At 40.4% G+C, this 23,280-nt stretch overlaps 1 protein-coding gene across 5 annotated transcripts in view; it reads right to left on the bottom strand.

Moving 5' to 3' along the window:
- Positions 1 to 23,280, bottom strand: part of ADGRV1 (adhesion G protein-coupled receptor V1) — a 234,284-nt gene that overhangs the window by 210,656 nt on the left and 348 nt on the right. For 3 of the 5 annotated variants that reach the window (XR_014539750.1, XM_083576419.1, XM_083576416.1), the window contains exons 2-9: positions 13,470 to 13,654; positions 12,850 to 12,999; positions 10,342 to 10,437; positions 8,786 to 8,890; positions 7,424 to 7,537; positions 4,022 to 4,587; positions 2,436 to 2,706; positions 327 to 656 (exon numbers count right to left, since the gene is read on the bottom strand). Coding sequence is in view for 4 of the 5 variants with exons in the window: in XM_083576419.1 (XP_083432545.1) it covers positions 327 to 656; positions 2,436 to 2,706; positions 4,022 to 4,587; positions 7,424 to 7,537; positions 8,786 to 8,890; positions 10,342 to 10,437; positions 12,850 to 12,999; positions 13,470 to 13,654 (1,817 nt within the window). In the remaining variant the exon portion in view is untranslated. Of the gene's footprint in view, positions 1 to 326; positions 657 to 2,435; positions 2,707 to 4,021; positions 4,588 to 7,423; positions 7,538 to 8,785; positions 8,891 to 9,654; positions 9,793 to 9,814; positions 9,894 to 10,341; positions 10,438 to 12,849; positions 13,000 to 13,469; positions 13,655 to 23,280 lie in introns of those variants that run through there. The other 2 variants (XM_083576417.1, XM_083576418.1) reach the window with 2 other exon arrangements.

Below are 23,280 nucleotides of genomic sequence, written 5' to 3'. Positions count from 1 at the left end.
TGTACAGAAATATTTTTACAGAGTTATATTTCAGGCTATACCAGGTGATTGAACTGGCTATGGCACTGAAAAATGCCCAGTTAATAATTAATCTTTTCTTTCTTACCAATGTTTTCTTTAATTTCAATTGCGTTCTTATGTCACTTCCTCTTTCCACAAACCTCATTCTAAACTGTGCATGTAGAAATAAGGTTTATCCAAGAAAAACGTTAGACATCCCTAATAAGGTAACATGAAGGGGATGTTTCATGTTATTGATGCTATAATAAGAAATTAAACTGATGTGTCACATAAAAGTTATGACAATTTTATACCATATCACATACCTGTACTAAGAAATGGGCCCCATTTTGAAGAAACGCATCATTTCTTATTGGTACTTTTATAATTTCTCTAGTTCTTCCTTCTGGAAAGTAGAGGGTGCTTCTTCCCGAAATGTTTAGAACACCTTCTTTAGCTCGCTCAGGATCCACAGGCCCAGCAGGAATATACAGGACTGTATAAGACAGTCTCACATCTCCCACTGTTCCCTTTTGCCTTGCAAAGCTAAGAGACAAAAAACGTCCATCGGGGCTGCTTTCTATCCTCTGATCTTCTGCAGGGTAGAACTTTATTACACCATAAACATCATCACTGTCTTGAATGTAGAACAAAAGCTACAAGAATGACAACAAAGTATTCATGTTAAGAGCAAATTACCATTAGAAATCATAATAAATTAATTATCAGATCACGATTCTAAGAATTGATTAGATTATGAGATTTTTATCAATCCCAAGACAGACAATGCAACCACAGAACTAACTGACTTTACATGACCCCCACCACTTGTGGTAGCTAACAGTGCTCGTGCTAACAGCACTGCCATGTAAAGGATGTGTGACAAACTTTGTCGTGCTCCCGGAATTTTCCCACACGCATGTCAGCAGCTGGAAGTAAGCTTCTTATTGTAGCAACTCATCATAAGAAGGAGCAACTGGCTAACATGACCAGGAAGGTCAAGTATAGAGGGTCTGAAGCAGAACATATTGCTACTCCACTCATTCTACCCTTGAACATTCAGCTAGCTAATCAAAGGAATCATAATGTGGAAATCCATCTAACATGCAATTGTATCAAAAAAACTGCATCATCACCAGGATGTCCTGAAAGGAACAGCCAAATGGATCCCACAAAGGGTTGCTGAGCCACTTAAGTTCAATGGCAGAAGTTATTCAGGACAGAGCTGAACCCTTTCAGGTAACAGGGGCATCAGACTCTTGTCCAATTTAGCATATCATCCTAATATGCCAACTTGGGCAGGAATATTATTCCATAGTATCTCTATGAGTGGGAGGAAGCTAGCTCTGAGCAAAACTACTTTTCTAGTAGTGTAAAGCAAAAAAAAAAAAAGGAAAAAAAGTTTTCAGGAGTACTAAAAAGCTTCTCTCTGAGGGTTTTCCAGCAGTGCCTGGGAAAATGTTTTGCCTATTTATTTACACTGCCTGATCTCCTCATCTCTCTCAGTTGGTTTTGTTTGATCTCACTGAGACTGTAACTTAACAAAATCCAACCAGCAATGCCACCACATTCACAGCACTAACACTGATTGCTTGGGATTCCCTGTGTAACTGAACAATAAGGCTTTACCCTCCTGGATTTATTTTGTTTGCCCTGATGTCATCATGTAACCAAATATGATTAGCTACCTCAGAATGAGAACAGACCAAATGTTGGAAGGATGGCATCCAATGCCTCTTGTCCCAATATCAATTACAAGATCTTCAGGTGATCATGAAGACGGATAAGAGGCACTTAAGAGATTGTCTCTTCAGGTCTGATGCAGAAAGGGATTCAACCACAATTGCCTCTACCAAAAGTTCACCATGGTTCCCACTTATCAAAACGGAGCACAGCCGAGCTAGTTATCTGACAAATCTCCCACTTGCCATACTTAGAATCGCTTTTACAGAATTACGATTCCAATCAATGCGCTTGGCGGTGGTGGATGGTCGGTACGGCAAAGTACAGTACAAGGAGAGACTTTGTTTGTATGGGCAACCTTGCGTAGAGGACCTGTACCACTATTTATTGCAATGCCCGCTATATACAGAACCAAGAGACCAATTTATAAAACCCCTGATTATGAATGGAACACACTCAAACAGGGCAGAAAGGGTGAAATGGCTGCTGAGTGATACTGATGACTTCCTGATTTATAAAGTAGCACTATATGAGTTGGCAGCTAAGAAGATCAGGAGAAAGAACTAGATAAAATAGTGGTCAATTGCAAAGGTGATTCGAACATTTAAGCTGGCACATTCTATCTGATTAGCTACCTAGCATTGTGACTTAGTCCTAGTTATCAATAAACTGTTAGCAATGAGGGGTTCTGAATGAGAGCAACTTATTAGAAACCAACACAGACACCATTACCGACTCCTATGCAGACCTACCTGAGCTGGTTCGCTCACTTCCGCACCCCCCTTTATTGTATGAGCCAGAATCCTAAGCAGATATGGCTGTGCCTCTTCAGGGAAATTGTCATTAACAATGTTCAGAGGAAGTGATGCTATCAGCTGCCCTTGAGCAAAATGCAATACCCCCGAGTCTGGAGTGATGTCTGCAGTCACAGGTGAAGGATCACTGCTATTGCGGGTTATAATCCAGGAAACCGAAACATTTCCATGTGTTCCACCATTTCGTACAACTGTGATGCCTTCGTACCTAGAGGTTGCAAACATAAATTAACAAACAATTTTCTAATTTTAACTCTAGTGAAACACTAGAGTTATAATGAAGCACTCAAATGAACCTACAAGTTACTCCAATATATAAACACTGCAGGAGTTAAATGCCCTTCCTGAGTAGAGTTAAACTATTGTTACCTATGCAAACTGACTTGACAAATAAGTTGAATGGTGTCTGTGTCTTGTCTGATCTTTGTTGTTCATCATAATTCCCCACTCAGTGCTACTGCACTGGTCCTGGGCTATTGTTCTGTGTGGTGTTTATTCTTCTGATCCAAATTCACCTACCCAACACATGCAGACAGAAGCTCCAACTTGTAAGTAAGGAAGAGACTTTTAGTCAGGCAGGTAACAGTTCTGGCTCAGTGGCAGACACCATGTTCAGGAGTCACGGCTCAGGATCAGGGAAGGAAGTACAAAACTGGGCAGAAGTGACAAAGATGCCCCAGAAATTTCCCCAGCCCCATCCACTAGCATTTAAAGACAAAGCATATCAGACTAACTGGTTAGGCTTTCTCGCCTTGTGGGAAAGCCAAGACTACAAGTGTGCACTCCAATGGGATGGGTGGATCTGCTCCCATCTGCAAAGCTGGCACCTGGTTCTAGGTATCATAAGTGAACCCTCCTGTTCCAGCCCCTGTTCATTCGACACTGCCTCCAGCTCAGTTTCCCCACTCAGCTGAGCAAAGTCCTCCCCAGCCCCCACTGACGCCCTGTGCTCCACAGGAAGGTCAGAGGAAGGTGGAAACGGGAGATCTCTCTTCCAACCAAGGTTCCCAACAGTTCATCCATCCCATTTCCTCCTCCTCTTCAGTCAAAGCCTGCCAACCCAGGCTCAATCATGACAGCACTGCAGGGTTCATGACAATCCATTACTTTATTCAGAACACCTAGGGTGCAGATGGACAGACGTTAGCACTCTTCAGGCACCGTGCCCAGCACATAATGACACGTGGAGCAAGGACATGTGTGGTAGCTCCACCCACTCTGATGTGTCTCGACATCCACCCCTACAGCCCTCCACACACTGGAGGGAGAACAACCGCAGCAGGAATCTGTAGACTTATGTAGGTTCCCTATGAATTCTAACCAAAGCACTAGTCCTAATTCAATTTAAGGCATTCATTAAGAGCAAGGCAAAGCATAATTCAGTGCTAAACAGCCCTGATAAAAATTACCAACAAGGAAATATGAGCATTTTCCCAGCCCAAATTTGTTTTCTCAGATAAATTCTAGCTAGTTTTCTCCTAAATCTCCCTTAGCACTTCCAATGTAATAAAAGGAAACGGCACCTTAACATTTGATCTTCGTCAATAACCACTGGCCGAGTAAACAGGATGTTGTTGATAGATAGTACTCCATAAGGTTTATCATTGGGCTGAATGGTAACTTGGACAACAGATGGGTTTGTTAAAACAGCATCTCCTTGCAAAGTGTCCTTAAGTAGCATGATATGAAATGTCTCAGCAATTTCTGGTATGGCATCATCAATGATTTTGAATTTTATGTAAGATTCATGCACTGAAGGTGGGAAAATGATAGTTGTGTTTGGCTGTAGATCTAGAAAGTCTAAGTTAAGCTGTGCATGTGCTGTTGAATTCCCAGTTACAACAGCATAGCGAATGGAGACTTCATGTTCATCCGGTCCAATTATGTTTCCATCATCATCTTTACCCCGAGCTATTGGGATTGTTAGTATATCGTCCTCTTCATGCACCATATAAACACTTTGAGTGAATCGCACCGGGCTATCATTTTTCTTAATAATAATCTCAACAGAATTTCTTGAGGTATTGATTTCAGCTCCTCCTTCTACACTTTTCAGATGAATAATAAATCTTTCATCATCTTCTGGTATCTAGAAAAAAAAATTATAATGATTAAGGATAACTTAAATCAAAGGTAAATATGTGCAAATCAACAAATTTCTTGTTACTGAAATAGAAATCCTGCATTTCCTTACCCTATAAAATATTGGTGTAAATGATCATTGACGCATAGATGCGCTAAGAGAAAAATGCACACCTCACTCAGATTATGCATCTTTTTAAATCATAGGAACACTTTACAGTTTCAGCCTGCCATCTAATTTTTAAAATATGATGCTTCTTTTTAATACTTCCGCCCCCTTTGTATTCATTTGCATAGAATTCCAACCTCTGATCCTGTTCTGATGCTCATCAACTATCTCTGCACATATTTTCAGGTTATACTGATTTAAAGCTTTTTTATTTTATTCTATGCCTGTAGTAGGGAGAACATGGGGTGGTGGAGAGGATGAGAACCAACAGAGAACTGGGTTTAAAATCAACTACAGTATTAGCTGCAGCCTCTATGACTTTGCTTTTTAAAAGGGATGAAAAATGCAGGTCTAGCAGCCCATCTGCTAAAAGAGGAAGCCAGAGAAAGAAGAACAGCTTAAGCCAGCAGATGGTTTGAACCAACTTTTGGTTGCCTTTCACCACCAACCTTGGGGGGCAGGGGTTGTGCCAGCCTTTGAAGCCAGCTGGACCATGAGCCTTCACCCTTAAACCCCCCCATCCATGAGGGCATGCAGGGTTCTAACTCCCAGCTAGTTGTGATGATGTGCATACAGGAAAACAACCAAAGTTTTCTCTATATGGAAGATAACAAAACAAAAACTCGTGCACAAAATCATACATAGACAAGTAAAATTCCTTCCAGTTATGAAACAGCATAAAAATACCTATAAGCAGGGACCAAAAGACTTTATCAATTTGTCAACTCCATACTATGTGAACTGATTCCTATACCCACAAATGCTCACTAGCATAAACATTATTATAAATTTCCTACAGTTACGGCTTGTCTACATTGTCGCTTGTCTTGTGCCTGGAAAGCACAGGTCTGAGAGGTTTTCAGCTTTGTCACATGCTTTCAAGGCACAGGTCCAAGTGGTTTTCATTTGCCCCACTGCTTTCTTTGGGAAAACTTGCTGTTTGCTGCTGAATCAGAACAAATGTCAATCCACAGAAAAACCTTCTGTCCTTAAAATCTTGACAGAAGAATTAATTCCTTAGTCATTTTGGTCACAGAGCAAATTGGCTTTATAAACACAAGCACCTATTCCTGGATTTTGAGACTCAAAAGCAGTTAATTGCTCCTGAGAGACAGTTTGATGGCAAATACTCAATTTTTTTAGTGTGTAAATCCTTTTGAGGCAAAGCTGTTGCCTTGAACTTCCAAAGGAGGCTCCAAGACCCAGCTCCTTACCTTTTTATTTCCTTTCATAGTCATCTGCTAATTGGTCACTCTCAGAGATTGCATTCAAGAGTGGCCATTCAACTTGTCTTTGCAGTCACAGCCAACTTCATTCCTTGTTTGTACTGCTTATGCTTTCATAACAGACATTGACTTGCACTCCCAATTCAGTTTAGCCCACGAAATATCTAAGTCTCACCAGTTCTCAGCACAATCAATTTTGTTCATGTCATGAGGAAAAGTTACAGCACTGGGGACTTTTCAGTTCAGAGAAAAGACAAGGAAGAGGCAGCATGATAGAAGTATATATAATTATGCAACTGTGAGGTTACCAATGCCACCCTGAGCAATTTGGTATCATCAGCAAACTTTGCTACCTCACTGCTCACACTTCTTCAGATCATTCATGAGCAAGTAAGGAAGCAAATGTCCCAATACAGATTATTGGGAAACTCCACTTCCTACATCTCTCCATTCGGAAAACTGCCCATTTATTTCAACTCTCTGTTGCCCATTCCTTAATCAGCACTACTGAGTCCCAGGACTACTGAGCTTACTCAGGAGTCTTTGATGAAGTACTCTGTCAAAAACATTTTGAAAGTCTAAGTACACAATGCCAACTGGATCACTTCTATCTATATCTTTGTTGATGCTCTCAAAGGACATAAAAAGGCTAGTTTAAAAAGTGGATAAAAACACCAATCAGCTAAAAGAAGCATCCAACAACAAGAAACCAAATCACCTCTGTAGACCAAAAAGGCTGTCTGATCAATTAAAAAAAAGTTTCCAGCAGCTAGTGGCAAGCCATCAAAGAAAGGAGGTATAAATCTCTTTAGTATTTCTACTGTTGTCAGTGATAGTAATTCTGAGTAAGAGGCACTCAAGTTCACCAGTCTAGGGTGAACCAATGTCAGGAATGAGCCAGCTCCTAGTAGAACTTTACAGCCTTCTGCAGAACAGAGAGGTTTAGATTTTACACCGGCTGAGCAAAGAACACAGCAAACAGTGGTGACTCCTCTGGAAATTGGAATGCCGGTTGCCAAGGGAACAACTAAGAGTGGGCTGGAACACAGCCAAAGCTCTCAGGAAGCTCAAACAGACTGAACAGACACAGGGACAGTATGTCAGAACAGGAAGAGGTTGGAGCTAATCTAATAAGTCCAAAGAGTCTGCGAATGCTGCTAGATAGGAAGCAATACAAGAGACAATACAAGGGGCGATGGTTCAATATATTCTGTAAGAACCAGAAGGAGCTTCAGAAGGGTCATCTTGAGTGATAATGCCAGTGGCTGCGCTAGAGCCGTCTAGAGCTATCTATTTGTTTTTGCAATAAATCCTCCTTTTTAATTACCTACGCTTACTGTGTTATCAAGCTGGGAACCTGGACTCCTGACAGCCAATCTTGCCTTATTTATTTCAACCTCATGATACACAGATCAAAACCTTCAAAAAATGTTGATATGCGCTCTCACCTGGTCATCAAGAACAACTAAGTTAAAAATCAATACAGCTGTTCCAGGAGGGAAGGTGATATTTCCTCTTGCTGAGCTCAAGTCCTCTTCAGCAGGATTTGGACCACCTTCTACCTGTGAAGAAACATTGTGCCTGTTCAGCAAACATAGATGGTGCCTCCAACCATTTGTAATAAGTTCTAAAAAGCAAGCAAGCCTCCATGATAGAGTTGGATAATCTTTTGATATTCAAGATGAAAGAACATTCCCCATAGGACCAATAAGAATTCGGAAGGCAATTATTTAAATCAGCCTTTCTCAACCTGTGGGTCCCCAGATGCTGTTGAACTACAACTCCCACCACCCCTAGCTAGCAAGGCCAGAGCTCAGGGATGATGGGAGTTGTAGTCCAACAACATATGGGGACCCACAGGTTGAGAACCACTGATTTAAATAATGGTAACCCCCACCCACCAAACCACACATGCCGGCTGCATTTGGCAATTAAATCTAAACGGAGGAATGTGTTTGTTTGTATTGTTTGTTTGAAGTTTAATAAATCTTATACTTCCCAAAGTATGCCTATTTTATAGGACCAGTCTTTTTTCTCAGGATTGAGAAACTTGTAATTATACTTCCCATTTATCTCATGGGGAGGAAGGTGGCAATAAATCTGGCTCATTCAAAATTTTACATAACTGCCCTGTTCAAGCCAGGTTGTTGAACCTTTGGGGCACTAAGCAAAGCATGGAGAATACTGATCTTGAAGCAGCTGTTGAGCAATGGGTAACAAGCTTCAGATATCAGAGTAAAGAGACAGGCTTTGCAAGGGCATGGAATACCCTGGCAGAAGTTAACATGCTGAGCTTAAAAGGTCTGCAGTGCAATTGCCCCCTTGTATTCCAAAGCATAGCTTGATGACTGTCAGAGCCTGGTCTCTCAAGCAAAGCTGCAGGGAATTCTACAGAGTGGTGTTCTGGCTTAGGGTTATGCAATGTGACACCACAGATGGCTTTAAACTGCATCCTATCTTCTCCAGCAGGTATCCAAGGTGAGTGAATAGGTTTAGGTATTCAATGAGTTGATGCAGAGCTCTGAGCTTGCAGCTCCCAGATATAATAGGAATTCTTCGTCCTCCACAGAGAAGAATTCCTTTCTCTCAGATTTTAGGTGCCATGCATTCCTGGCTTAAGGTCCTTAATCACAAGCCACCACTAGGGAGATCATAGGGCCAGATCACACCTTAGCTCTCAGTTATGTAACTACAAACTTATAAACAATTAGGAAAGTCATTTCAGAGATGCTATATTTATTGAGAATTCCAAGCCTCACCAGATTCACTTTAAAAAAATCTTTTAAAGGTAGTTATTTCAACATACTTACCACATAATTCACAGTCACAGTTCCATAGGTACCTTTCTCCCGAACTAGAGTGAGAGGCACAGATTCATTCCTACCTTTGGGCTCACTAAGTGTGATTAAGGCAGGCTAAAATGGGAGGGAGGGAGGGAGAAAGGGGACAGAGGAGAAACAGACAATCAGATACTGATAAAATATCCCAACTGCAGAATGTACAAAGGGCTGTTACCATAGAAATGCAAACTCCCAGAGACAAGTTAATCCAATTTGTGAAGTGGTCCACTGATAGCATTTCATTTCCCAGCAACCAAAGGCATGGAAGACAACAGAGATAAATATTTTGTTTTGAACGAATATGGAAATGTGTATCCTCAATTTAAACATTTTGGCCACTACAAGTCAATTAGAAGGCTTTTGTGTTACATTATTTATATTGCTTTTTGAACTTATTAAAACAGTTGTTCAGCTAATCTAGTCACATTAAAACAACAGCTGAAAGTTTTGCTAAAGAATTTTACTGAAAGCAGCAGCAAATTTGACATCCACATTTCAAGAGATAAGGGCAAGCAGATTTCCAAAATCTTGTCTTTTAAAAATTATTATAAAGATAATCAGCCAAACTCACACTCTCAATTTTTAACTCAGTCTTTATTTCTCTTCACCTCCAAACAATGGGCACAACAGGTAAATTTGCCCTGTAAGGTCAGTTGTTGTTGTTATCATCATCATCATCATCATCATCATCATACCTATAGACTAGCTAAGGATGTGTCAGTATGGCAGACGGTGTCTTCAAATTATCTGCCTCCCTTCTCTGTTGCCTCTGTATTCTGTTTGTCTTTGCTATCTTACTTGCCTTGATAAAATAACTTTTTTTAAAAACAACAACTCACCCACAATTATTTCACTGATTAGGACGCTCACCAAGAACATTTTAACAATAATCTTAGTGCTTTCTTCCAAGTAGTAGTACAACACGCTATTCTTCTTTTGTCTAAACCTTAAATGATAAATGGCCCCAGAAAGGACTGTACAACTTTTTTGTCCTACTACCATTTCCTCTGAAGTCAATACTTGATCACTTTCTTCAGCTTATTTAGGAATGCATTAGGCTCCCTGATCTCCTACCAAAGTGTCAAACTCCACGGTTGCCACTGGCTCATCTGTAATGTCATAGTCTATGAGGTCATAATGAGCCCAACAAGCCAGAGTCCACACACAGGCTGCTTTGACACAACTCTACAACCTGCTCAGTTAAGTAGCAAAAGTAACGTCTTCACACCAAGGACTTTTAAATGTGCTGATCACTTGAGCAGTCTCAAAGCCTTTCACTGGATAGATTTCTTGAACCGGCAGAATGGGGTTAAGGTAAAGGAACCACAGATGAAAGAAAGTAGTTTATCTAAAGAAACCTATGGCATCTATGCCTGCGGAGAGAGCTGAACTCTCACTCATTAACCACTATGTCACAGGTGCCCAGGAAGATGTCCATTTTCCCACTGATGTCTATATTGTTCATCTGACAAATATCCCCATTATTCAATTTCAAATAACAAAAGGTACAGAAGATGAAAACATACCATATCAAAAGAAATGATTCCAAAGGCATTGTCATTTGATAAAATAGTTACAGATACAGCTCTGGGCAACCCAAGCTTTACTCCTGGAGGTGGATTCTAGAACAAACAAGGCACACAATATGGAAAATTAAAACGGTGCACTGTAAATGGGCCAGTCAATCTATACATGGTGGAAGGAGGTTTCAGTAAGGCCCTGTATTCAATAAAGTGTTTATTTTCAGGGTAAAGGAATTTCTCTTTAATGACACATTCCAAGGAAAGGTATTCAAGTCAACTGAATGCTCCAAAAGCACTAACTTTTCATGGGATACAAATTCTATAGACTCAGTCTGGTTAAACAACAAAGTGTTTGACACAAACTTCGGAGATCATTAATCATAGCTTGACAATATTAATGATACCATAGCAATAAGGAGCTACATGAGAAGCATCTGTTCCCCACCCTCACCCAAGAATCTGGAGTTTGGGGATCTTTTTATGTCCATTGGTGATGATCTTGAACCAGAATAAAGCAAAGGAACACTGACATTATGAAAAATCTTTGTATAACATGTTCACTGTACAGTATTCATAAATCACAGGGACTTGCTATTTGTAATGCACAGCGGACAGGGGAGAGAAGACAAATGAGAAAACAATGAGGATTGCTTCTATGTTTGAAATATAGCGGAAGCTGTCTCAGTGACCTGTCTTCATTGAAAATGCAAATCCGAACAACAACAGGGAAAAGGCAGCGGGAGGGGGACAAGAAGGAATTCTAAAGTATTCTAAAACTGACCAAGATGATCCTTTTAGCAACGTCATCTACCTCAAAGGAGAGGAGCACACAGAAAGGTAGATTTTGCAATGGCTGCATTACTGTAGAACATTATTATGGAAGACTAACAAATTTATTATAGTATAAAGCTCACTGAACTTTTAAAACAATGGATTAGACACACTAGCCAGGAAGTCAGACAATAACAATGGAATAAAATCTGCTCCCACCACCACTGCCTCAGGGTGATACAGTTGTCTCCTATAACAGCTGCCTGGCACAGTGAAATGCTTTTGGGCAAGGACAGGCACCCTGTGCAAGGCCAAAATTTGGTGCGTCTCTGCCTCTTGCCTTCCATTCTGCTCAATTCACTATGTCATAGCTGCAATGCCCTGCAGCGCCCCCTAGGCTTGGCACCCAGTGCGGCGGAACTGGTCTCACTGCCCTAAACTCGCCTCTGGCAATGAGTTAAATGGTAGGAAAAAATTCACCTGCTTAATGGTTTCTTACAGTTAGCCTTTCTCTCAAATTCTTATTTTGCAGCATATTACTTTGTCAGCTTTCTTCAGTAACCTTGCCTGTGGGTTTCTTGTCTATCCATTTCATACTTCCCAAGACCTCTTCCCACTTAGGCCCTCAGCCTGCCCCACACAGCTCCTCCTACCTGCTCCCCCAGGATCTGCCCGAAGTTTTAAACCCACCCAGGAAAACAACTTTTTATTTGCTTCTCAACAAGTACATTCCACTACTGAAAATTTCCCTAAGCCATTTGTGAACAGTCTGCGACATCACACCATCTCAGCCAGTTTGAGATTTCACCACCATAGGCACAATATAACTCAATGAATTTAGCAGACTCAGCATACAATATTTTAATTGCAACTATAAACTATAGCAGAAGGCCCTGTCTTGCTCTCAGAGTTTATACTTCATGTTTTAATTTAGAAGGACATTTCTGCGATTTTAAGCTGCTATACAATATGTGCTTCTATACTGAAATTATTTGCTTAGAAGAGCCCGGGAACATCTCCTAGAGAACGTGGCTGGAAATATTGTGAATGTTCAGAGGCTCACCCATAAAATGTCAATCATCAATAATAAATGAAAGACATTATTACAAGTTCAAACACAAAAATATCAAATAACCATTTCACTTAACAAAATAATGAACGACTCTTTTAAAAGGAGGACCAGACTACAAGGGAAGGAGACCTGTGTCTAGTCAGTGGTGACTGATAAGTTTACAGATGGCAAGTATCTGAAAACTAACTTTTAAACAGCTCTACTTGCTGATACATTTCATGAAAATCACAACAATATTCAAAAATAATTCCAGGAGTCATTATGTATATGTTTTAGATTATTTATTTACATTTTAATGGATCCTGCCCCTTCACTAAAGCCTATATTTTCAGATGTGAAGCTTGTTGCCTTGTTCCCCAACTCTCTATATGGATGTATTTCCTTCTTCCTTTCACTTCAAAACCTAACCAAAGTTTTAAAACATTGAAGCATACCTAAAATGTTGAAGAACCTTTGCTCGATCAGTCTTTGCTATCCAGGAGCCCTTAAACTGTTTTGGACTACAACTCCCATCAGGAACTGTCTGGCACTAAGAGTTGTAGTTCAAAACACTTGGAGGGCCTCAGGGTGGTGATGGCTGGCCTAGACCAACAACATGGGAAAGAGCAGCTCTTCTTCCACTAAGGCCACACACGTACCTCAGCTTAGTCAGAAAAATTAGTGCCTACCTGTAATGTCAAATAAAATATGAATGTCTCATCAGCCTCCGGAAGGTCATCGTCACATACAGAAATGTACACAGTTCGGTTTGTTTCTGCCTCAGATATGTATGCTGCTGCGTAGGTGTCAAAAAAATCACCTGTATTTTCACCGTGAATCTGCAATTTGCACACAACAGAAACAATTAAACACTTGTGCTCCAATGCATATCCTGTGCCATTATTAAAACAAGCAACTTTATTGCTGCAATAGTACATTTCCTATATAAGATTGCAAGAAGTGCCTGCTGGATCAAGACAATGGCCCATCTAGTCTGAAGCCAACCAGATGCCTATGGGAAGCTTGCCAACAGAACCTGACTGCAGCAGAATTCTCCCCACCTGCAATTCTCAACAATTAGCATTCAGAGGTATACTGCCTCCAGCTGTGGGGTAGAACATACGGTGTTTGTGCTGCTCCTCAATCTAGTAAAGAACCAATTTTCTCCCCGGTTTTCCAAGAACAAATGGATATGCCCACTCCAGCCAAAAACAGTCATCTGGTTTGCTTGTTTGTTTGTTTTCATTGTAGCTAATGCTCAGTGTATAACTTTGATATAACAAAAAAGCAGATTAGCAACATTTCTTACCGCTACAATTGCTGTAACATTCACTGGTTCCCCTGTTCGTTCAATAACTAGACGTATAACTGTGGTAGATGTTTCATTAACAATAAATTCTGTTTGTCCAGTGAACTTTACTTCTGTTTCTCCAGAGATGAAACTGGTGGAAAGTGCTAAAAGGAATGTAACTAGTGAACAGGCAGAGGGCATCCCTGAAAAGAAAGGACAGAAACACAAACGTGGATATGATAAGTGTTTTTACATCATGCTTCAACAAGGCAAAACTAACGGGCCTACTGAAGTCATATTTGTGCTTCTGTTCTGGCCAGTTTCCCTGGACATCTCTAGATTTGACAGCAACTACTGAGATTTCCTGACTAAAACATATCCTGAGGTGTGCTGGACATTCGAGCACTTCTGGTGCAGTTCTTTTAAAAACAGAGCATTACAAAGGAGCTTTGCAAAAGCTTGCAGTTCTGACTGAGAAACGTCAGGGTTCTACCCAACACCAAAAAAGGCAAAAGAAAAGCCAATGTCAATTTATGGGCTTAGTTCCTTGAAAACAGCTTGCCCTCTGTGGGTGTCCACTCACAGCCACAAAGGCTGTTTACACACTCCCATTACTGTGACTCTAACTGCTGTTTGGGGAAGCAGTGTATACACAGCAGTTAGCCATTATCCATATCTTTCTTGCTATTTATTATGAAATATTGCTGTTTGATGCATTTCCCCCTAAGACACCCTCAATTTGAACTGAGAAAAAGAACCACCTAGCTGCACTTAAGCTCGTAATGTGTACACAGCCAAAGTCTCTCTGGGATGACAATGAGAAGTCCACACTCTTGACTGCATGTTCCACTAGCATACTAAAATTCTGCAGAGTAAAACGCTACAAATCCACAACAGCAAGAATCTAAACCAATTGTTGCAGTTGGTGTGTCAAAATGCTCCAAATAAGCGAGAAAATAAAAGTGATCAGTGGTAGACCTAAGCCCTCCTTAGGCACTGTCCTTCAAACAACTGCATGACGGGGAGAGAAGGGCTGCATCTACTGACCTGGTCCCCACAACACACACACTATCACTTCCCCAACACCCATGCATTTAGAGGACATATCCATAGCAGAGTCCCTTTTACCTTACCCTGTGTTAGATAGGTAGCTTCCCCCAGTGATGCCCCTAACATGTAAAAGGGACAGTAGGGGATGGGTGGATGGATAGATGGACCGGTTTATGCTGCCCATCTGGCTGGTTTGCCCAGCCACTCAGGGCAACTCCTAGCAAAATATTAAAAACACAATAAAACATCAACCATTAAAAACGTCCCTGAACTGAGCTGCATTCAGATGACTTCTAAAAATCATATAGTTGTTTATCAGTTTGACATGTGATGGGAGGGTGTTCCACAGGGTGGGTGCCACTATTGAGAAGGCCCTCTGCCTGGTTCCCTGTAACTTCATTTCTCACAGTGGGGAAATTGCCAGAAGGCCCTTGGAGCTGAACCTCGGTGTCCGGGCTGGGCGATGTAAGTGGAGACACTCCTTCATATTTCACCAAAAAAACTATAATGGAGAGTGCTTGGTGATCCGGCGGGGGGGGCTCACAGTGGTGGTGTGGGGAGTAAATAAATATCTGGGAGTATACTTCTAATCTCTATTTGTGCAACACTGGTAAGCAACACAGTCTGAGATGCAATGCTAGACCAACTGGTGACATCAACCTAGTTATTTCTAAAGCATCACACCCTCTTGAGGAGTCATAGAATCAATGCTCATTAGTACTCAACAATTTTAGAATGCAATATTTTGAGGAGATGAATTGAAACAACTTAGAAAGCAAATAACAGGGTTAAAAAGGGGAGGGGAAATTAAAACAATCCTGATAGTTTTGCTGGAACTGAAATCCTCAGTACATCGTTTTAATGAGTATTAATAAATGTAGCTTATTTCAAACTTGCCAAGTGATTTCCATATTGGTTCTGCCCCCAGAGCACAAATGTTTTACCAAGTGTACAACTTCAACATGAACATCTTTGCGTACTTTTTGTAAACTCTGAAGCAACCTCTCGCTTTACAAATACAGGTGTGATCCATTATGAACTAAGGGTGCTGTTGACCTTTTAACTATGGCAGTTACCTTGGTATAGACTAAGCAAGCATCTTCCCACGGTGTGTGCCTCAAGTAAATAATCCCGAAAATATGATCCTTACGGAGCAAGGTAACAGCGTTTAGAGTTACTTGAATTCTATTACCTCTGCTAAGGGGCATTCTGAAACTATAAAGTTACTCCTGTGGAACAAGAGAAGTCTCATAATCATATCATCAATTATTCACCTAGCAAGAATTCTTCCTTATTACATCTATTTGTACAATAAATTGCTTTTACAAAAAAGTATATTAAAACAACCTTTCAAACAATTGCTTCACAAAATCATTTCAGCCAGGGGTGTTTTTAAAAATAACATTTGGACAAACAGAAAAATGTCTTGCAAGTATCACCCAATATCATAAAATAGTTAAGCATATAAATTAGTTCATATACGTACACAATTCTGTTCTTTGAAATGAAAATAATAACTCTCTCCATTTTTACATGCACTGTTTGCCTTCAAATGAACTGAGAACAGATATTAAAATAAAAATTATCTTGCAACAACTTTTCTCATGGAGGATGTAAAACAATGCTTCTAATTTTGTAGCTGAGTCCCTCAGTGGGACTTATTTCAGACTGAGCATGAAATACATTTCTTAGAATTTTTTATGTCTCCTTTGGCAGAAAACAGGCATAGTGTTTCATTATTACCGTCCCCCTGCACCCAGCATGTCACATATTCCAAAGAGAAACTCTGATTATTATTTTCTTTTTAAAGAAGGTTCTGAGAGTAACACTGGTTCAGGTTAAGCTTAGATTTGGTCATTAATGGCATATTAAATACATAGAACTTCAATTTGATTTTAATAGTAGCTGTCCCCTGGAACAGAATGTTCAATGCTGTCACTGTTATTAACAATTAGGTTGCACTATTCAATCCAAAGAATAGATTTAGTTGATTTCCCAAACAATTCACAATTTGTGTATGTCATTTATGAAAGAGAATGTATCGACTCATTCAGCATTCGCTAAAGGACAAACTACGAAAGCGTTGCTTGAGGAAGAGGAAGGCTAGATTCATAAGATTTAGAACTCTCTGTTGTACCCAGTAATATCATGATTAACTCACCCCAGCAGAAAATTACTATGATGAATGATGAAAATTGTTTCTGCAATTATGGACTGGAACTAGTGCAATGTTCTTCAGAAATCATGTACATTGTGCAAGTCCCATGTCTATCACTCAACATTCCATCATGCTCTAGAGCAGGACTGGAGAAAGAGTGGCTCTCCAGCTGTTACTGGCCTACAACCCCCAACATCCCAGTTAATTGGCCATGCTAGCAGGGGTTGATCAGAACTGGGTCAAAGACCATCTGAAGGAGTAAAGGAACCCACCCCTGCTCTAAGGTTTGACACTGCCCTGACTCTGACAGCACCTTTTTACTTTTGCTTATATAAGTGAATGGCTACGATACAAAGTAGGGTCTCGCACAGTGGAAATGAAAACCAACCCATTGCACACAGAGACCCAACAGAGTAGAACTATGCTCCTCATTCCCCTTTTGAAGAGAATGCATCTCTACAGCTGTGGAGGTTTTTTGTTTTTTCAAAGTTTCTCTCTCCCACTATATATACAGAGAGAGAGAGAGAGAGAAAGAACCAATTTTTGGAATGGACAAAGGAAGAAGGAGATCCCCCCTCCCAATACTTATCCCCTTAGGATAATCAACCACCTTAGAATGAAGAGCCTGTGGCCCTCCAGATTTGAAACTGCGAAAGAAGTGTGGGGAGGGCAGAGGCAGTGGCGGCTGCTGCAGCGAAGTATAAAGGGAAACACTTCATTTGCAGACTGGATTGAAGTAGTAGTAGTAATAAAAGTAGTAGTAGTAGTAGTAGTAGTAGTAGTAATGTGATTTATTACCTGCCTTTCATTCCCAAGTCCCAGGACGGATCATAACAATTTGAAATACAGTACATTAAAACAGTTTTTTAATAATAAGAGCACATGAAGTCAAACAGCCAGGCAAAAGAAGAGGGATTTGCAGCCACTGCTGGTCAGAAGTGTACAGTGGTACCTCGGGTTAAGTACTTAATTCGTTCCGGAGGTCTGTTCTTAACCTGAAACTGTGCTTAACCTGAAGCACCACTTTAGCTAATGGGGCCTCCTCCTGCTGCTGCCGCGCCACCAGAGCACAATTTCCGTTCTCATCCTGAAGCAAAGTTCTTAATCCTTTCCCCTATGCAGGTGATTGACAGGGGTGAACCACCCACCTTTCAAAGTAGTCCACTGGAGTTGGGAGATGTCAGGATCCAGGCCACCAGCCAGATCCAGTCCTCTTCCGTGATTTAAGTAACTGTACTGATCCCCTAGCCACCCTAGGAACCTTTGGGTTGACGGGCTGAACATGTATAACATAAATAAACAAAATACCCATCCACATGGCTGACAGGAGCAATTGCAAAACCAGCACAGGCTGTAGACTCTCTCATTCACCTGCAAGATTGTCCATGGAAAACCATATGTCTTTTTCCTAGATCACCTTCAGCTTTTTCACTTGAAGAAAACAAAAATGAACAACACTGAACTAGGTGCAAAGGATGACTCCTTTCATTATAACTGCAAGGGAAATGAAGCAAAAAAACAAAATCCAAATGTCCCCCCCCCAAAAAAATGCAGGTTTCAAATGCTCAGGTCAAAATTACGCAAATTTTATAACTTAACACCTCACTGTATGTTATTATGGACATTATCTTGGTAGGCATTTGTCATAGTCAGCTGACTTTGATGAAAGATGTCTTCACACATTACAAACTGCAAACACAGAAGCCTTCACAGTTCCCACTGTTAACCACTACATATGTGGTTATAGGGCATAAGCTTTCTCACCCTCAGTTGAAAACATTATATCAGGAGTCTCAAATAACAGCTGGATGGAGATATATAAAAGCTGATATGAGCTGTTTGAAATCATGTACTCTTGTTAACATTAGATGACAACTGACTGTGTCTGTGGTGCAGCTTTTTCATGAAGGTGGAGGTAACTGTGTTTTTGAATGAGAAAAATAACACACCATTCACATTAGCCATCCATGACTGTCCAATTAGTAGTTGATACAATGTGCCTGAAATAAAAACTTGTCTTATGGATTACAGCAGAATTGAAAGTCCAGGAATGGAAAAAGTTTTTGATGGCTACTTCTGTTCTGTCACAATTTCAACAGATTTGCATATAAGAGAATACAATAATTCTGCCTCATTCAGAGGCATGTGCCATTCTAGCTTCTATAAGGAAAGTTTAACAACAGGCAGCATTATACTGTATATGTACTTACTCAGCATATTTATACCCTGCTTTTTGGCCATTCCAGCTCCTCTGAGGCTGTACCTGCAGAGACTGCTGTGGCATCCCTTGTGAGATAAATCAGGCAGATCACTCTGGCTCTCCTCTGCTGTTAAAATGGGAGGTGGGGATACCCTTGGGATACCCTTTCCAGCAGTTGTAAGACTTCACCTTAGGATGGGTAAAAGGAGGCTACAGTACCACTCCACTCCACCCAAAAAAACCATTTTATGCAGTGATCCTGCACCACACAGGAATTTATGCATCAGAAAAACACAGCACAGGATTAACTTTCAAAAGAATTAATATTACTCAGCATGGTGGCTCCTTCCAAAGGAACAAACACATAAAAACCACCCTGTATATTTATGTGCTTACCAAACATCACACTACATTACTCAGCCTAGTCTGGCAGCATGCAATTTTATTTTAAATGCTATACAATTGTATTTGAGAGTTCTAGGGTTACTCAACATTACAGTAGCATATCCATTTTTATTCCATCATGCTTTCATTGCACAAAAAATATTCCTTCCCGATTTTCATAGAATGCACACAGAAATCTATTCTACGTTTCCATCCTTTTGATGAAAGTAGATATTCGCCTCTTCTCTTATCTCCTGTACAAAGGACATTTCCACATTTGTCCAGTTCTGATTTGAAGTCTCAAGAGCACAGCACCCTGACCAGATACTAACTAAAGGAAATACAGCCTTGAAAAAATGTGACTGGAAGACATCCCCATTATTATCTTGCCCTGAGTACTGATTTTTTTAAAAGCTTTATTGAGCCACCATTTAATAACCACTATTTCATCATTATAATCATTCACTTATTAGTTAAGTCTTTTGCTTTCCCAGCCCCATGGCACCCCTAGAGTTCAAGACAAGGAACCCTCTTTGTTGATTAGAGTTATTTAAGACCAGCAACAATAACCATGCTGGAAAGAAAAGTACTTTGAGAGGATTACACAAGGGTTAGTTCTCAACAGCACCAAGCTGAGGAAAGCAAATTACAAACCCCCAAGTACTTCATTGCATGTAACCAAATTGGCTGGTTGAAATGCTAATTGCCTTTCAGGACCGCTAAGGGCAGACAGTGTGGCTCTGGCTTCATGGGAATTACATGCATTTTTCTCCCCCCACTTCTCTGCACCATTGTCTTGCTGAGAAGGATTCAAAATCTATTCAGAAAGGTAGTCCCTTCCCTCAACTTTCAAACATGTGAGAAAGCTCTGACCGATACTTCAGATTGCTTTGGTCTGCCAAATCTATAGCAGATGGCTGAATTAGAGCCATGTTAAATCCCCACTAAAGCAGTGCAAGATCAGCCTAGGAGCAGCAACTGGGGAAAAGGAGGCCAGCTTCTTGAATCCAATGAGCGGCAGGGTCACAAACAGATTTTAATGTAATTGAACGTGATGGAGCATATTTCTCCTCACCCCCCAATATCTAGCATACTTCAGCTCAGGGACGTCCGTTATTTCCTTTGCTATATTCAAAACCTGCAGCAATCAAAGAGGTTGTGTGTATACAACACATCACCCTATTCTGCATTGTCACAGGAATGCAGCAGCACCATTTACTGTGTAAATAAATTTATTTCACATATGAACTGGCTGATGTACTGAAACTGTCTTTACAAGTTTCAGTGCACTTTGCAAGTGCTTGACCAAATGTGCTATTATTACTCCATTTATGCAGCAGCCATAGGATTTTTAGCACTTTTTAATATAAAATGAGCTCTCAGTCATTCAAGCCTTCTTAACCTGAATTCCACTTTTCCTGAAGAAGCACAACAAAGATTTTCACACTGCTGAAATTCTCATGCAAGGACATCCAGGAATTGGATTATTTATGTAAGTGTAGCTTTATTTACATAGAGTGTCTTCATTTGGATTGTGGTAGCAGAATGATCTCTGCAGTTACCTGATTTGACAGTCCCTCCGCTTTATAGAAGTGGTGCTTAGCTTTAGAATAAAAAGCTGTTTGTCTCTATATCCCTCAAAGTCTACTTTCAACAGAAGAGTTGAAACAAAGAAATAAATTATTATCTGGTATATAACTTGAATTGGACAGTCAGGGTGTTCAAACATAAACAGAGGTAATGTTCTCAGTGTAACTATTTATGATACACTACATGCCTTATCTTAGTTTGAGCCTTACCTAAAAAATAGAATAAAACTAAATTGGTTCAGAAGTGGTAGGAGTGCTACTAAAATAAGTAAGAAGTGCTCACATATGTAAACCTACACGTGTCCAGTGATTTGGACTCTGCACAAATCAGTATTTGGACTCAGCACAGTACAAGGCTTAACAAGTTCATTATTTCTTCTTCTTGAACAATTGTATACCTTGACTCAAACAGGAATTTGAACAGTGGAAGCAATACTAATTATGGAAATTTTTGTACTTATTTCTCAAAATTTTATAACCAGTAATTTAAGAGACGAATAATTCCACAAATCCCATTTGTGTACATCTTGACAAGCCAAGAGACATTTAACTCTACTCACCCAAGTAGCCACTTTCAACTAGGTAATGGGATACAAGTAATGTAACTGAAGTGTATCTGATAAGCTCTCTAAACAATATCACATGTTCACATTTCTTCATAAATTGGTGGGCTTTATGACATTAAATGACATTGGCTCCCAACATCTCCAGTTGAGTAACATTAGCCCTGCAAGACTGAAGGAAACATTTTCTATATACATTTGCTGGCCACAATTCAGCCAGACTTAAATGCTCTTTGAGCCTCATTTCTTTTACTGATGAAGTTAGAATGTGCTTGCTTTTTTTGCTTTTAAAAAACAGGTCAAAAGCACTTATAATCTTGTCCACATTTGTTCCATACCTGAAAGTGCACAAAGACTTAACCAAGGCTTACATTTTATTAGGCTCACTCTAACTCATGCACAACTTCCAAAAGGTTGTCGTCTGCCTTCAGTTGTACTTCCAATTTCTGACCAAAGTTGTAGTACTCAAAACCAGAAATTTTGCTAACACTAAAAAAATCCCTTACTCCCTTTTTAAGTCAATGGCAACTTTAACACCATGATTTGTGTCAGTTATCATATGGTTCAAACCTATTATCATATGGAAAGTGAAACATGATAAGCCCAAGTCTTTGTGGATAATATATTTATTTCACAACTTAAGGTACAAATTTGTGAAAGAATTACTGACTGAATCATAGACATTTGACAACAACTTTAAACAATATTTCGTTCATAGTACCTGGTGGGACTTCTTAGCAAGTAGGCATAGGATTACAAGGCTTCAGTCTCATGGACATTTACTGGAGAGTAAGTCTCACTGACCTAAGTGGAACTTAATTCAGAGTAAAAATGCACAGTACTGGACTACATGTTCCATTAATTTCATTTTCATTCAAGGCACATGCCTATTTTCCACTGAAACCTACAGCACAGTCCTGTACACACTCACTCAGAAGTAAGCCCCAATGAGCTCAATGACTTACTCTTGGGTAAGTGTTTATAGGATTGTAACCTTACAGTCACTTAACATCATGTTCTTGATATCTGTGTAAATGATTTATTTCTCAGCATTTCCAGGTTAATACCTTGTTTCTGAGTTGCTGCATTCTAGATAAGAATGGAAACTGCATGTGGAAAACAGGAAGAATTTCATCTGTAGACGCTCTTTGTTCTATATTTTATTATTCACCTGCTTGTTGCATATTCCTGCGTTGCTAGATGATCCTTAGGGTCCCTTCCACCTCTACAATTCTATGATCTCTATTTATAAAGCACATGTTCCCCCACAAATCCTCATCGTAGCATGTAGGGGGTGTATTTACATGGCAGGAGGGACCTAAAGCAACAGGAGGGCTGAAGTTCCACATCTGAGTAATGTATAATTAAACATTATGAATTGTAGCCAAGGAAGTCGAGCTAACTAAAACGAATGGACTTCAGCTAGCCTTGACTAACCTAAGCCCATTGATTTCAGAGGGTCTACTCTGTGTAGGAATGCGTCGGATGCCACCCACGAAAGAAGCCTGCCCAATCCCCATGCAAAGCAATGGCACTTTTTAAAGCCGAGCAAACCATTCTTAGAAATAAGGGGGGGGGAGGGGAGTTTTGCATTGACTTTATTGTTTTACAGCTAGCAATGCAAAACCATCGCTTCGAATGGTTGTTTCTCCCCCCCCCCCCCAAAAAAAAGACTACTTTACAAGGCAGAGAGATGGAAAAGCGTTGAAAAAGAGAGAGAGATGAGAATTGAGGGCGGGCGGAGGACAGTGAGGCAGCGCCTCTGCTTTGCTCCCAAGGAAAAAGCGCGACCCATTGAAAGCAATGGCGAAAGGGGGACTGGGGCGCTGCGGGTTTCGTGGCGGCGCCCTGAGCCCCGGGACCGTCCCCTGCAAAGGAAACCCGA

This window comes from Podarcis filfolensis, assembly GCF_964270895.1.
Source record: "Podarcis filfolensis genome assembly, chromosome: 11".
In the NCBI taxonomy this organism is placed as follows: domain Eukaryota; kingdom Metazoa; phylum Chordata; class Lepidosauria; order Squamata; family Lacertidae; genus Podarcis; species Podarcis filfolensis.
The sequence above is the reverse complement of the archived record's forward strand: the minus strand, read 5'-3'. Positions and strand labels throughout refer to the sequence as shown.